At 37.7% G+C, this 14,110-nt stretch overlaps 1 protein-coding gene across 1 annotated transcript in view; it reads right to left on the bottom strand.

Annotated features, from left to right (window-relative positions):
- The window catches only part of LOC103901893, an 84,884-nt gene that overhangs the window by 4,935 nt on the left and 65,839 nt on the right, over positions 1-14,110 (bottom strand). Inside the window, 2 exon segments of the mRNA XM_009282856.2 lie at positions 10,836-10,977; positions 13,870-14,079. Of these exon segments, the coding sequence (XP_009281131.2) occupies positions 10,836-10,977; positions 13,870-14,079 (352 nt within the window).

Raw genomic sequence — 14,110 nt, forward strand, 5'->3', positions numbered from 1 at the left:
CTGGGACAGCTGACCCCAACTGACCACAGAGATATTCCATACCATATGACGTCATGCTCAGCATATAAAGCTGGGGGAAGAAGGAGGACAGAGGGGACATTCGGAGTGATGGCGTTTGTCTTCCCAAGTCACTGTTATGCGTGATGGAGCCCTGCTTTCCTGGAGATGGCTGAACACCTGCCTGCCGATGGGAAGGAGTGAATGGATTCCTTGTTTTGCTTTGCTTGTGTGCACGACTTTTGCTTTCCCTATTAAACTGTCTTTATCTCAACCCACAAGTTTTCTCACTTCTACTCTTCTGATTCTCCCCCCCGTCCCACCAGGGGGGAGTGAGTGAACAGCTGTGTGGGGCTTAGTTGCTGGCTGGGGTTAAACTATGACAAAGTAATACACAGTTTGACAGGCACCCACTGTCCATATATGTTGGTGGTTGGAAAACTATTCCTCAAAAGATTTAAGGGATCACTTTAAAAAATTGTAATAACAATAATTTATTGCAGTTGATTATCGTGTATTGATGTGAGTGATACTGGACTAAATCCTTACTGTTGTCTTAAAATAAAGCTTCATGTTTGAGGAGAAGAGGCAAATGAACTCTCGCATTTTACTGCAGTGCGGTGTGTATCACGAACCAAGTGGTACTGCTAAGTTGTCCTGCAGTGTGAGGTCTGCACCTTTGACGCAGCTTTTAGGTTTCTTTCTTTTTACTTGCAAACAGCGCAAACTAGAATAGAATGAAGGAGCTGCTTTCTCATCGGGTAGTATGGAGACCTCGATACCAGAGGGGCCAAGAGGTACTATGTAATGATGGCTACCACTAAAAAGAACCAGTGCATCCATAACAATCAGTAATGATGATTCCTAATATTAAAATTGTACTGTTACATGCAAGTCACTTAAGTATGGTAACTAATGCTGTTGATTTCATCTGAGAAGGTGGCAGCTGTAAAGCTCAGTCATGTGTAAAGCTGTGGTTGCAACATGAGACAATGTCTATGTCATTGAAAGGAAGTGTCCCCTGCCCTGTTGCATACTCCCACTGTGTTCCTTGTACTATTTCCTCCAAACCATGATCCCCAATGTGGAGCTAAATAGGCCAAAAGTTTGTGTGCGTGGTTTTTTTGTGTGTGTGGTTTTTTTTTGGAGGTTTTCATTGGTTTGTTTTGGTTGGGGGTTTTTTGTGTGTGTTTTTTCTGGGCCGGATTTCTACTGATTTAACTACTTAAGTTGGAAGCTCACAGCACAGTCAGATGGGCATCAATGCAACACAAGGGAAGTAGAAGTATAAGAGATGGAGGAAGTGGGGTAGGTCTTAGACCACAGCTCACAGGCAGAACTTCTTAGCCGTATCGTAAAAGTGCAACCTCAGTAACTGCTAAGGGAATGACACCTACATGTATATGTGTATATATATCTGTGTTTTGCAACTGAAAATGCAAGAGCATGGAGCTTGCATGACTTCAGTGGAAAACCAAAAATACTTGCCAGTCTCTTGCAAAAAATACAATTATAGTTATGTTTTATCTGAGAGATTCAGTTCTGTGACGTTATTGTACATGTAAAAAGTAGCTGATGGTTGAAGTTCAGTGCAGCAGTCACAGGAAAATCCTTTTAGACAAGAAAGCAAATGCTTTTGAAAAGTATTATGTTGCCATAACTTAATAATGGACCACAGGAACTCATTACACTGCATCTCATGAATATCATGCGTCTCTTTTTCAGCCCTGAAAAAAATCCTTGGTTACAGTACTTGTGGTGAATTCACTTTAATCCATTATATTTTTAAAATTATATTATCTTAAGGTTCTGTGTGTCTTACAGGCAGTCATGAGAAGGAAGGGGTTACTGACCATGAAATGTGCTGTTGTGTACATTTTTTTTTTTTTTTGGCCTTGTTTCTTGTCAGAATAACTTCATTGTCATTGTAGACTATGCTATTGAGTTTTTAAAGGATAATTGTACTAGGAAAGGCAAGGAGGGCTGATGTCTGTTAACATCATCTTACCACATGTAAGTGTGATCTGCAAAGAGAAGAATGTTGCTTAAAAAATACAGCAGCTCTTCAAGCTGACCTCGCTTGAATGTTGCGGGGGGGGGGAATAACTTCATGAATTTGTGAGGTCTCATTGCAGTAAGTATTAGGATGGGTTTGTTGCTAAGGAAACCCAAAGGAGCTTATTTAACTAGCTGTCATTCATAAATTATGACCTACTCTGGGGAAAGAAGGTTCTACTTACAGAATTTTTTAAGATGCAAACAATAGCTAGTGAAAAAAAGGCAAATCTGGGGAATGAAGAGTTCTTTGTGAAATAGATGTCTTTTTGTTTACTTCATTCATTCGTTACGTGTTATGACTCTACTAAAATTGCTCCTGTTGCATTGTTTCCATTTTGCTGATGACCTACTGTCTTCTTTTAATGATGGTAAACAGAATCACTAAATCTGGAAAATACATGTGCTGACAGGTTTAAGTTGTTATGAAAACAACACAAAGGATGTTTATATGATGTTGTTACCTAATAAAGAAAAACTGAAATTAGAACAAATATACTGTAACTCTCTAAAAGGAGGGTCAAAGGAAAAAAATAATGATGTGTTTGATGACCACGTAAGTAGTTCAGCTGATGATGCTAGCTCTGATCGTGCAATCTACTAACAGCTGGGTTTGTAGGACAGCAGCTTGGAAATCTGTCAGTGTTTCCTTTGAAGTGTTTTTTCTTAGAATACATATATTCTTTGGTGATGTATAACTACCATGAGCAAAAGTATCATTTTTGACAGAACTGCTCTTATAGTGACATATGTCATAAGACAGGATATTTTTCTAGGTTTATTTTTGATGCTGACAGTTTCCATTTGAGATACTAGGTGCATTTACTAACTATATTTTGATTTTTCTTTTGCATGCTTTGTCAGTGATTTATTAAGCATTAGTTTAATATTTTCATATAATAGCAATCCATTCCATATTACTAATTGTCTCAGTCATTCACTTAGTTTAATTATTGAACAGTGGCTTAGAATGAAGAGCCAAAACATCTTTCTTTATTAAAAAAGACACACCCTGAATTGTTGGGGCCTAGTAATTAGGAGAATGATAGTGCAAGAATAAGCAAATGTAGTTAAGTGGCACCTCCTCCTATGCAGTTTCAGTCCTCCTAGTTATTGTGTTAGTATGAAATCAAAATCCATCTGTCTCTGGGCCTGGATAATATTACATGAGAATTTTTTACTACGACTGATCCCAAATTACAGTGGGTGAGGGGGTAAGTAACAAACACATAACACCTAGAGATAACGGACCACAGTGTCAGCCAAGACAGGGCCCTGAAGGAATGATCCAATACTCCATAAAATCACTGGAGTATTTTCTGGGAATGTTTTGTTGTGTATGTTTGAAATGCAGCTATTTAAACAAGGGTGAGACTCCTCGTAAGGTACTCTGGAGGAACCTCTCTCTCTTTATTAGCCGTAGAGTGATGCTGATCTCCTAACTTAATTGACTTTTAAGCTCCCAGAGGTGGGGTAAATGCAATTCCAAGGTGCCTGCCTGATCTTGGAGTACGTAACCATGCACAAATAACAGTTATTTTCTATTTTAATGTTTTTAAATAGTAAAAAATGCAACCCAAGGTATTGTTCAAGGAAACATCTAAGGCTTAAGTAACTTAACCCTTGAAGAGACAGGAAACCTGGAATTAATTTTTTTTTTCTGCGTTTTTTCTGTTCATAGTTATTTCTGGAGTTTCCCATTCCTCGCAACTACAATAGGAATATTTGTGTTAATAAGCACTAAAAGTCTGGATCTTCATTCTGCACTATGTGTCAAGATAATCTTGAGGAAGTTGTGACTCTTTGATGAATAAATATTCCAGATGAAAAATGAAATTAAATGTAAACACTGTTTTCATGAAAACGTATACCACATAGCATTTGAAATTGATATAATACAGTTTCAACATAATTGTGCAGCTTTAAACAATTAAAATAAATGTTTTAAATAAAACAAGTCATTCTATGATAAAGATTTTATATGATACATTTCAGCCTGGCATTAATTTTATATATAATAAGAACCACTTGATCATAAGCAGTGTTTAGTCTCTGGATTTCTGTAACCATTATACAGTAAAGGACAGGGAAGCTATGGGTACTGGTTGAGTAATAATAATCAGTTAAGACAAATTTATTTCAGAATAATCTCTTGTAGCCTCCCAAGCCATGGAGTTAATCCAGAAACAAGGTTCTAAACAACAGTACCAATTTTTGCATGTCAGCAGGAATGCTTAGGACCTGCTAATACTTGAAGTTTGCCATGTGACATGTTTTAGGATCGTATTCCTAGAAAGGGCTTTGCTTTAATTATGCTACGAATGAATTCTGAGCAGGTGAAGGAAATACTAGCTGCAGTATGCAACAGAAAGTATAACTACTGGGAAATGAGAGAAAAATATTCCTTTTTTTCATTCCTGTTATCAATGACTTAACAGCTTTAAGTTGTGATTGTTCTGCATGGCACAATAAATTTCTGGTTAGAAATGCTTGGCGCCTCTCTTTCATCAGGTTTTTCTGCTTTCACTGCTGCAGGTTTTGTTTTGGTGGTTTTTTTTTATATGCAGCAATAGTTTGCACTTCTAGAGTGAAACTGGGACAGGTGTAGAAAAAGGCTGGTCAGACGATACAGCGTCTCAACAGATATTTTTGATGACAGAAAGCTAAGAGAACTTTGTGCCTTAGCCTCACAACATGCAGGCTGAGGTGTGAGAAGATTTTTGACTACAAATACAAGAAGCAAGTAAAGAGAAAGGCATAGGTATTTAAGAGGAATGGAAATGCCACAAAAAGAAACTATCATAAAATGGCTGTAAACAAATTTAGGTTGCCATAATAATTAGGAATTAGGTATGTCCTTAGGTATTCTGGAATGAGTATAATGGGGACAAAAGATCCTTGCAAACTCTGTTATGGAATAGGTAAATTTCTATTAAAAATGATTACTTGCAGCAGCAGCGGTGGGACTGGTAACTGTAGAAGAGCCTTTCAAGCTTATGTTCCTCTGACTGAAATGGCTTCCTAAAGGATGATCCGTTAGTAGAAAATAGCAAGATGAAGGCAGCTTGAGGGGAAAACCTGTCCATACAGCAGATATAACTTGATGGTGCTGCCACTGGTGTGGTGGCATTCACATCAGCTGAGAACCTCAATAGGGCAGGGCTCTGTTTAGAGATAGACCAGAGACATCTGAAATACTAATCTAGATACTCTTGTTGGGATCTCACTTGCAGACTCTGACCTCTCAAGGGCTGGCTTAATGTCAGGCACTAGAGCAATCTCCGTCTGCTCACTAGGTGGGCTGTGAAATGTGGGTGTCATGTAAAAATCCCTTCACAGCAGAGAGCAACTAACTAATCAAAAAGCAATTAACTTGTTTCTATATCTAATATTAACTAGGAATAGCACTAGGATGTGAAGGGAGGGGCTTTTGAGGGTCTAGTTGCTCAGAATTTGGAATTGAAAGAATTAAGAGTTTTATCTCATGTCATGATTTCCAGTGGATTTAATACTGTCATATTTCCAATGGTATTTTTTACTTTACTCGCTGAAAATCTCAATTAGGGTATTGAAGTGAGATCTGAAATTAACCACAAATGTCCATCTTATGCTTTGCCAACTGTCATTGTAATGTGCCAAAAGCTACTTACCTTGCTTTCAAGAAAAGTGGTCTTGGCGCAGGAATACAGCACAATATAGCAAGTTTTTATGTTAGTTTCCTGCAAGCCTAATTCTGTCTTTCAAGAAAATCTAGGAAGCTGGTTCAAGCCTTCTTCCCTCTGATATGGCTAACTTGCTTCCTCAGAAGTGGGGGATGGAAAAGAATGTCTTAGAAAAGAAAGTACCTTAAGTAGTTTGGTTTTTTTGTTTTTCATATTTAGAGGGAAATTAGGGACTGTCTTTAAGACATGAGCATTTCCTTCTGCCACTTTAAAGTAATTTTCAAATGGATTTGCCTGTTTAAACAATGCAGACTGAACATGGGTATTAAGAGTACTGGAATTTATCAAGTCTAAACAAGACAATTTTCTCTAGAATTGATCCTATATAGATTAGGCAAGATGACCAGATGAGATAGAGTGAGCACACTTAAGCAAGCAAAAAAAACCCCTAATGTGTTCTAATGTGAATACTAGGATAATGGGTGACTAACAGGTTTTTATCATAGTGCGCCCTGCAGGACACATTTCAATGTGAAATACAGAGAGGACTTTTGTGGCTTCCATTAAAACTATTCCTGAAGCTAAATCCCTCCATCTCGCTCAAGAGTCATTCCTCAATCATGTTCTGTATTAGACAGTCACAAGTCACAGATGAAAAAGGAGATAACCTTGGTTGCCTAAAGCTCTGTACGTACCATTAATATCTAATCACTAAGGAGTGAAAAAGCACTTAGTTGAGTAGCGTGAAATGCATTTCCTCAGGCCAAAAGGTGAAAAGTTGATAAAACTCCGTTAATGCAGGGAACCTCAAATCTCCTCATTGTTAGGATTTTAGAGACTCTCATCAAAAAAATGCAATAGTTTTTAATTTACTTGGTCCTTGATTGGTACTGTACTTCAAGCCATTTAAAACATGTAAGCTCAAATTATTTTAAACAGCTTTCTTATTACGTATATATAAAAAGTTAATTAGGAAAGCTCAGTATAAGTGCGTGTGTTACAATGAACTCTGGGCACAGTGAACATGAGCACGAGCTTGTGATTTCTGTCTATAAGGGTATTATCCACACAGTGTCAACAGCATGTGTTTGCGATATGTAAAATGACAACTACAGACATCTTGATCAAACTCCAGAAGACTTTTTTGATTAAAGGTCTGCTGCCTGTCATATAATTCCAAATAATACTCTTGACTTTTTTTCTTTGATTCTTCTTAAAAGTCTAAAGATACTAAAAATTTGATTAGAAGATTTTACTCATACTGTAACAGTGAATATTGAACAAATTGGCAAATATTGGATTTATAGCCTTTCCAGTATTTCTTTCAAAGTCATATTTACTATGATGATAGTTAAACTGCGGCAGGGAGAGCGTTCTTATATTTTTGTCCTGGTTGAATTTGTTCAAGTTTCCTAGTTTGGGGGGAGAAAAATTCTGTGGTTTAGAATTGTTTTTAGACCACCTGGATCATCTTTCTCAGATGACTGAAGTTTCTTAGAAACAAATATTTTGCCATCTCTGGTAACACTGACTATGAAACATTAACTTAACTTCCAGCACTGCTACAAGTATCTGTACATGTTAGAAATAGGCTCTAAAATACAGACCCCTAATACCTTGAAACTGCTTAGTTCATACCCACTGTATTTTGTTTTTATATTTCCCTTCTACGCCTCATGTAAAATCAATCTGACAGATGTTAACACAGATCTGAGATTCATTAGAAAGTCATTAATTATCCTAAAGGGATGTTTATGGATAGGAGCACTGTATATTTTGGGCTGTCAAGACAAATTGACCAAATGGCTTCTCTGTAACCACCCTGCAACTATGGCAGGCTAATGACAAAGCTCTGTGTATGGTATTCCTCTAAATCTAACGTAAAATCTAAAGTAAGAAAGTGGTTAGTGGAAGTGTCTATGGTGATAATAAAATTGAGCCTCAAATGAAATTTGTGATTTAGATATCAAAGCAATTAAATTATTAACATCCCAAGGCATTTTTCATAAATTAATTTCCCAATTAAAGTTTTTATATAAATAGTATTTTGTATTGGACTTTCAATTGGAGAGTCGAGAGCGGGCAGTCCTGAACAGTTAGCTCTCCCTCAGCGATAGAAATGGGTACTCTTAACTCTGACTTTTTAATCAGCCTTCCCCTAAAATTCCTTTTCCACTCATTTCATGGTTTAAAGCCCAACTGTAAAATCTAATGAAAACTTCTAGACTGATTATAATCGCCCCCTTGGCCAAATAGAGGTGTCATGCTTTCTACTGAAATAATTTCAGAAAGTATGGTTTTAGCAAAAATGGTATGTTCAGGAATACTCAGCTCAGCAGCACCTAGTATGCAGTGATGTTATGCTGTTGCCTCTTGCAGGCTGTATTAGAACAATGCAGTTAAATGAAGCTCATGCCTTGGTGCCTGCCTGTGGCAGCAGGACGCTAGTTTTCACTCACTGCATTCTTTCACTTCAAATACGTGTTGAGAGTTATTTGCCAATGCAGTTGCTTTCCTCGCCATTCTTTATTTCTGTTCTGTTTATGCTACAGTTGTGTTATTAGCTTTTGGACATGCTAGTTTAGCTTTAAATTACATCTTGCACTGCATGAATTAGAAGAAGGAATTGCATTAATTTAGCCAGTGCTACATTTCAGTAAACCTACTCTTCAAAACACTATCATATGTAACAAGATTGATCCCACTGAGTTAATATTTTAAATGTGCAAGGTCAAGCATGTCTTGTTTATCCTTCAAGGCCATGTCTGACAGTCAGTTTTCCTGGTGTTAGCACCCATCATTCCAAATACTCTCCATGCTCTACTAATTAGAAAAAATACACTTTAGTGTTTTTCCATGGAGGAGAGTGTAAAGGTAGCTATACAGAAATTTTTTAGGCTCTTACATAATGCAATGTATTCGTACAATGCTTCTCAACCAATGCTTTTCTGAACAGAAAGTTACAATGGACTATATAACGTATTAATAGTAAGTTTAAATGTCTCTCTACGTAGCTTTGCTTTCAGCCATCTGCTAAGCTCTTTTCCTGAAGCTTTCTCCAAGTTGTGTTGCTAAGATTTAAAACTTATTAAGATTTTAAAGATTTGCCAAAGCTACTTTTTCTAAAATATTTAACTATGGTAGCAGCAAGAAAACAGCAAAACCATTAACAATAATCTTTACTTTTGACCTGTGACGCAGAACTGCAATTAATGGGATGAGCAGTGTTTCCTTGTGTATGCAGTCAGACCTTGGGCCCCTCAGGGACGCAGTCCACTCAGCCCAGAAGGGAATCTTGAGGAGGCAGTGGTTGGACACCTTTATGTCTCTCTGATCCTAGTACTGATGTCCCAGAACAGCTTCTTAGAACAAGGTAGGACACAAGACAGTTAACTTGTGCCAGGCTTATTACAGAAGTAGCTGGAGAATTTACAGGAAAGCACAGATCATCTAGTGCTATCCTGTATCACTCATGTATATCCTTCCAAACAGAACTCCATAGAGGTGAAAAATCCTTCTTTGGGCCCGTTTCAAACTGGAAATAGGAGCAACCTTTGGTTTAATCTTAGGAGACCTGTCTGCTAAAGAAATATGTTCTCAGAGCTTGTTCACAGGAGTCTGAGCTTGTTCTCAGAAATCTGGCCAATTGCCCACTCAAGCTGTTGCTTGTGTGTCAGCTGGCTGGCTTTTATTAGTAAAGACTCGTGGGTGTGGGTCCAAACACCGGTCTAAAATTTTAAGTGGATTTATATGAAGTTCTACAAATTTAGATGCCAGGCTCAGAATAATTTTTCACATGTGAGCTTTCTGCGAAAATATTTACACCATCTCTAAAAGCCCGTTTATTCTATAGTATGACTTTGTAATACATAAAGGGTTGCTTATAGAAAAGTCAAAGATCTATATATTGTACGTTCATACTACTGACTTGCTCTATATTGCATATGTATACAAGCAGTCAGAAAAGGGCTGGTCTTATATCGGTTTAACTCAAAACAGAGTGTTTATAAGCAAGAAAATAAAAATAAAAAGGGGGAGCATAGCTGTTCAACCATTATTTACTGTTTGTAAGATACAGCACTACAGAAAGCCTGAAGTCATGTTCTGTTTAAAATTATTTCTGTTGGTTCATTAGAGGGAGCAACCGAATTCCTTCATTTATTAACCTCAAAGTGCATGAGGCACACAGAGGAGATATAGATGGCCTAGAGTGGGACTCTTGTCACTCGTGATGGCCGTTCTTGTATCCTGTGAATGCAGGCACACAAATGTGGAATGAGCTGCTATATAATTTCTGGAATAACTGTCTTTGGAAAGAGCTTTTTCTGGCGATGTTACCTCCCCAGGCAATTAGAACTGCCTGATATTTGAAGGACGCTCTTCTCCAAAGATGGTATTACAATCCAGGCAACTATGGCTCTCCAGAGCAGGTTTGGGTTAAACAGCTAAAATAGTAGTCATCCTCCTTCACAGATTACTGATATAAGATGAATAATCCCAAACGATTTTCTCCCTATCCTAAATTAGGAGGTTAAGTACAATTACTGGGTATGTCAGAATGGTATGTCTTCTTCAGTTCTGCTTTCTGATAGAATACTGGGGTTAAGAAAGCTGGAGAAGTGAGGCTTGCTGAAAAATACAGAAAGGTTTAAGGGTTTCTTGCACTTCTCCTTTCTTCCTCCCCCCCCCGCCTTTTTGTTTTTTCTGTTTATTCTGATCTGAGCCAGTCCAAGGTCAGTAATAAATGTAACCTGAAAGCTCTTGAAAAAAGTATGTGGTTTTTTTTTTCCTGGAAGTGAAACTTTGACTTGTAAAATCATTTCTTTCAAAGAAAGATGTTCATAAGTAATTTAACTGTGTGTTTCATTAGTATGCTATCAATATGATAAATTTTAATGTTAATATTAGTAAATGAGAATTGGCTGTACACATGCCTTTATTTAGCAAAGATATATTCTACTAAGGAAAACTTATACTCAAACTAAACAAAGTCTGTCTGTACTTAGAGTTTGTGTGACCTGAGTTTTTGTAGTGGGTATAGGTCTAACAGTTTTATTTTCTTCTTTAAGAGGCTTTGCAAGTGCAGAACTATAACACTCAGAATCTTAGAAAAGTGCTTACCGTGGAGGTGAATCGGGATACATGACGTTGACCTGAGAAAGTGTATCCAGATAGGAACCAAAATTAAAAGCTGGGGGAAACTCCTCCATGCAGGTGGATCTCAGCTCTCCAAAAGAGCCACCATAAGAGAAGCCATCTGGAGCTGGAAAACAGGCAATTAATACTTGCTGCTCTTTTCCTCCATGGTGGATTCTCTGAGACAATATCACTGTTTATAACGCTACCATAAATCAGAAAATAAAACCTATCTGAGGCAGAGGAATTACTAGTATTTTGGAACAATCAGGTTTCACAGGACATTTCTATTCCTTTAAGAGCAAGTTAGCGTCATCTGTAGATGAACTGTGGTGTTTCAGACACCTATGGCACAGGGTCTATATAATTAGTGCTGCCCTACAAGATGCAAGTGTCTAAAGTTTTTCTTGTGCCTCAAAGGTTTAAAAGGAGTGGCAGTTCTGCTTCATGCAGCTTCAAACATTAGCAGGATTGCTGAAGTTCCCAGGAGTCGATACATTGAAACCTTGCCAATTCTGTGAAGGTTTTTAAAATGAGGCTTAGGTGTTTGTAGGTATGTGTCTTGAGAAAATGCTGTTCTCAATAAAGCACTCACAAAAAGGGGAAAATAGTAGAGAAAATCATCTTGCTGCCTGCTCCAGGCCTTTCTTAATGCTTTCACACGAGAGTTTCATAGCTCCAGAAATACGAAGGAGTTAGTGCTATTTTCTGTCTTTGAGGATAGTTAATGCTCAACATTCTGGGGTAAATTTCCATAAGAATGTCCCAAATTGTGGAAATGCAGCAATTCCATTATCCCCCCCCCCCCCCCGGCGGCGTCCCCCCCCCCCCCGAGAGTGGCTGCATGTCTTCCAAATAAAGTGATCCCTCCTTTTCACTTGATGCATTAAAATAGTACCTGGAGAGAAGGGCCAGCTTCTAAAGTGACATCAAAGTAGTGTCTGTCTCAACAGAGGGTAAAGGGCAGGACTCACTTGAACTGTTTGTTCCTCCTTCTGGCAATTTTTACCTCTGCCAATTTATTCTCAAGGAATTTACCAGGACTAATCCAGTCTATCATGCACTGTGCTTTCCTTTTGCTTGGTAAGTGAAGGAAGCCAACTTCACAGTGACTCCCGCTGCTCCCATGCTGGGCAGTGGAAGCATGCTGAGATACTAGGATGGTGTGTGCTAATGTAAAATTTTCACTTGGGTAGACTGGCACAATTTAGTTTCAGAGAAATTCAAAAGAATAATCTTAAAATATCACCATGTTTTTCTGTTTCCATTTCTCTAGCATTGTTATTTCGAACCAGCAGTTTGAAAATTGTCCTTATGTTTTTGCCTGGCTTCATGGTTTTTAAAGGACCTGAAATTAACATAGCAGTAGATTTAAATGTAGTGATTTAATCTTAATGGTCAGCATTTTATCATGCCAAAATATTGCTGTTCAGGGGTAAAACTGTAACTCCAATTTGGGTTTAAGTATTTAATCCCAAATTTAGCTGCTGAAAAGTGGGAAAAATAGATGTTACAATAATAGTAGACATTATTTTTTTTTATTTTTATTTTTTTCCTTTTTCCCCTCTGTACGTGACCATGGGAGTTTGCATTTCACTTGGAGTCTAAAATTTATTCCCAAAACATCGATGTTATTCAGTTATCTGTATAAATGTTTCTGGGAAAGCCAAAAATAATTATTCCTGGCTCTACGTGGACAAACTGATCCTATGAAATGTGTTTCTTTTAGACATGAAAATTCCTAGTCCAAATAGTTAAATGAAGTCCAGTTGACTTCAGTGGATACTTGATCTACCTCAGTGAAATCAAGATTTGAGCCAATGCGTTTTTATGTGGCTCACTATTATTATCTTTTCTGTATAAAGAAGAAACACTCAACAATATGCAAAGAACTGTACTCTCATAGCAAACTGCAGATATAGGAGCCTAACCACAGATGACAGAAATTGTTGATGCTCCACTCAATTCATTAATCCATTTATAATTTGAATTTTTACTAGCTGAATACGTACAAAGTAACTTTTTGTAACTGTTTTTTCCTTAAATATAGAAATAATCAGATTCTGTCATTTCCTTGACAAAGTGGCTTTTACCTTCTGGTCAGCAAACCCAAAATTGGCCAAAATATAATTCTACAATTAACTCCTTCATACTTCCAAATCCTTTTAAAGTATGGGGGATTTTTGTCGGGGCGTAGGGGGATGGGAATTGGCACTTTTTTGATAGCAAACCAGTCTCTTTAATGATGATGACAGTTGTAATGACATTGATGTCATTAATGACATCATTAATGATGATGACAGTTGTAATGACATTTTGATGCCCTGTTGTTCTGTTTATATCCAGTTATTAACTTTTGTGGTCAGAAAAGAAGTAATTGCCCAGTCATTGTTGTAGGTTGGTGCACACTGCAGAAGTGAAAAGATTCCTGGCTTTCCAACAAATAGAAATTCCATTATGTGCTATACCAAGCCTATAATGGGATATGAAAATAAACTATCAGGAGTCTAGCGATAGAGAAGAAATCTTATACTGTATCAAGGGAAAATAAGCTCTTTAAGAAATGCTGTCAGCATTGGCCTTATTTATGTTTACCATTAACTATGGAGCTTGTACTATGTGAATTCAGTGCCAGCACAAAGATGCTATTAAACTACAAAGCTGCCTGTGACCTACTCATCCTATTTTTTAATTATTTTATTTTTTTAATCACTTGCACAGCCGCCAGATGCTTTTTGTTGCCTGTAGCACGAGACGGGCATGAGGAAAAATTTCTTTACTGAAAGAGTGGTTAAACATTGGAACAGGCTGCCCAGGGAAGTGGTTGAGTCAGCATCCCTGGAAGTATTTAAAAGACGTGTAGATGAGGCACTTAGGGACATGGTTTAGTGGGCATGGTGGTGTTGGGTTGACGGTTGGACTCGATCTTAGAGGTCTTTTCCAACCTTAATGGTTCTATGATTCTATGATTCTATATTAATGAAGTTAAGCATTATCTTGCTATAACTAGCTATCTTACCATAAACAGCATCTCTCCTCAGATGTGGGTGTCTTAACCGTCCATCCTTTCGCAGACTGCCAACAATGATTGTAACACAGGATAGAAATAGCACAAGTCCGATCACTACTCCAGCCACCAGAAGGGGTGAAACAAGTAAACTGGTATCATTTCCGTTTTCACCATAGCTGGGGAATTCACTGGTTGGGCTGCTCTGGTTCAAGTGTACTTCTGTACAGCAGAGAAAGAAAGAACGTGTCGG

Source organism: Aptenodytes forsteri, unplaced genomic scaffold (genome assembly GCF_000699145.1).
Source record: "Aptenodytes forsteri isolate BGI_AS27 unplaced genomic scaffold, ASM69914v1 Scaffold70, whole genome shotgun sequence".
Lineage (NCBI taxonomy): Eukaryota > Metazoa > Chordata > Aves > Sphenisciformes > Spheniscidae > Aptenodytes > Aptenodytes forsteri.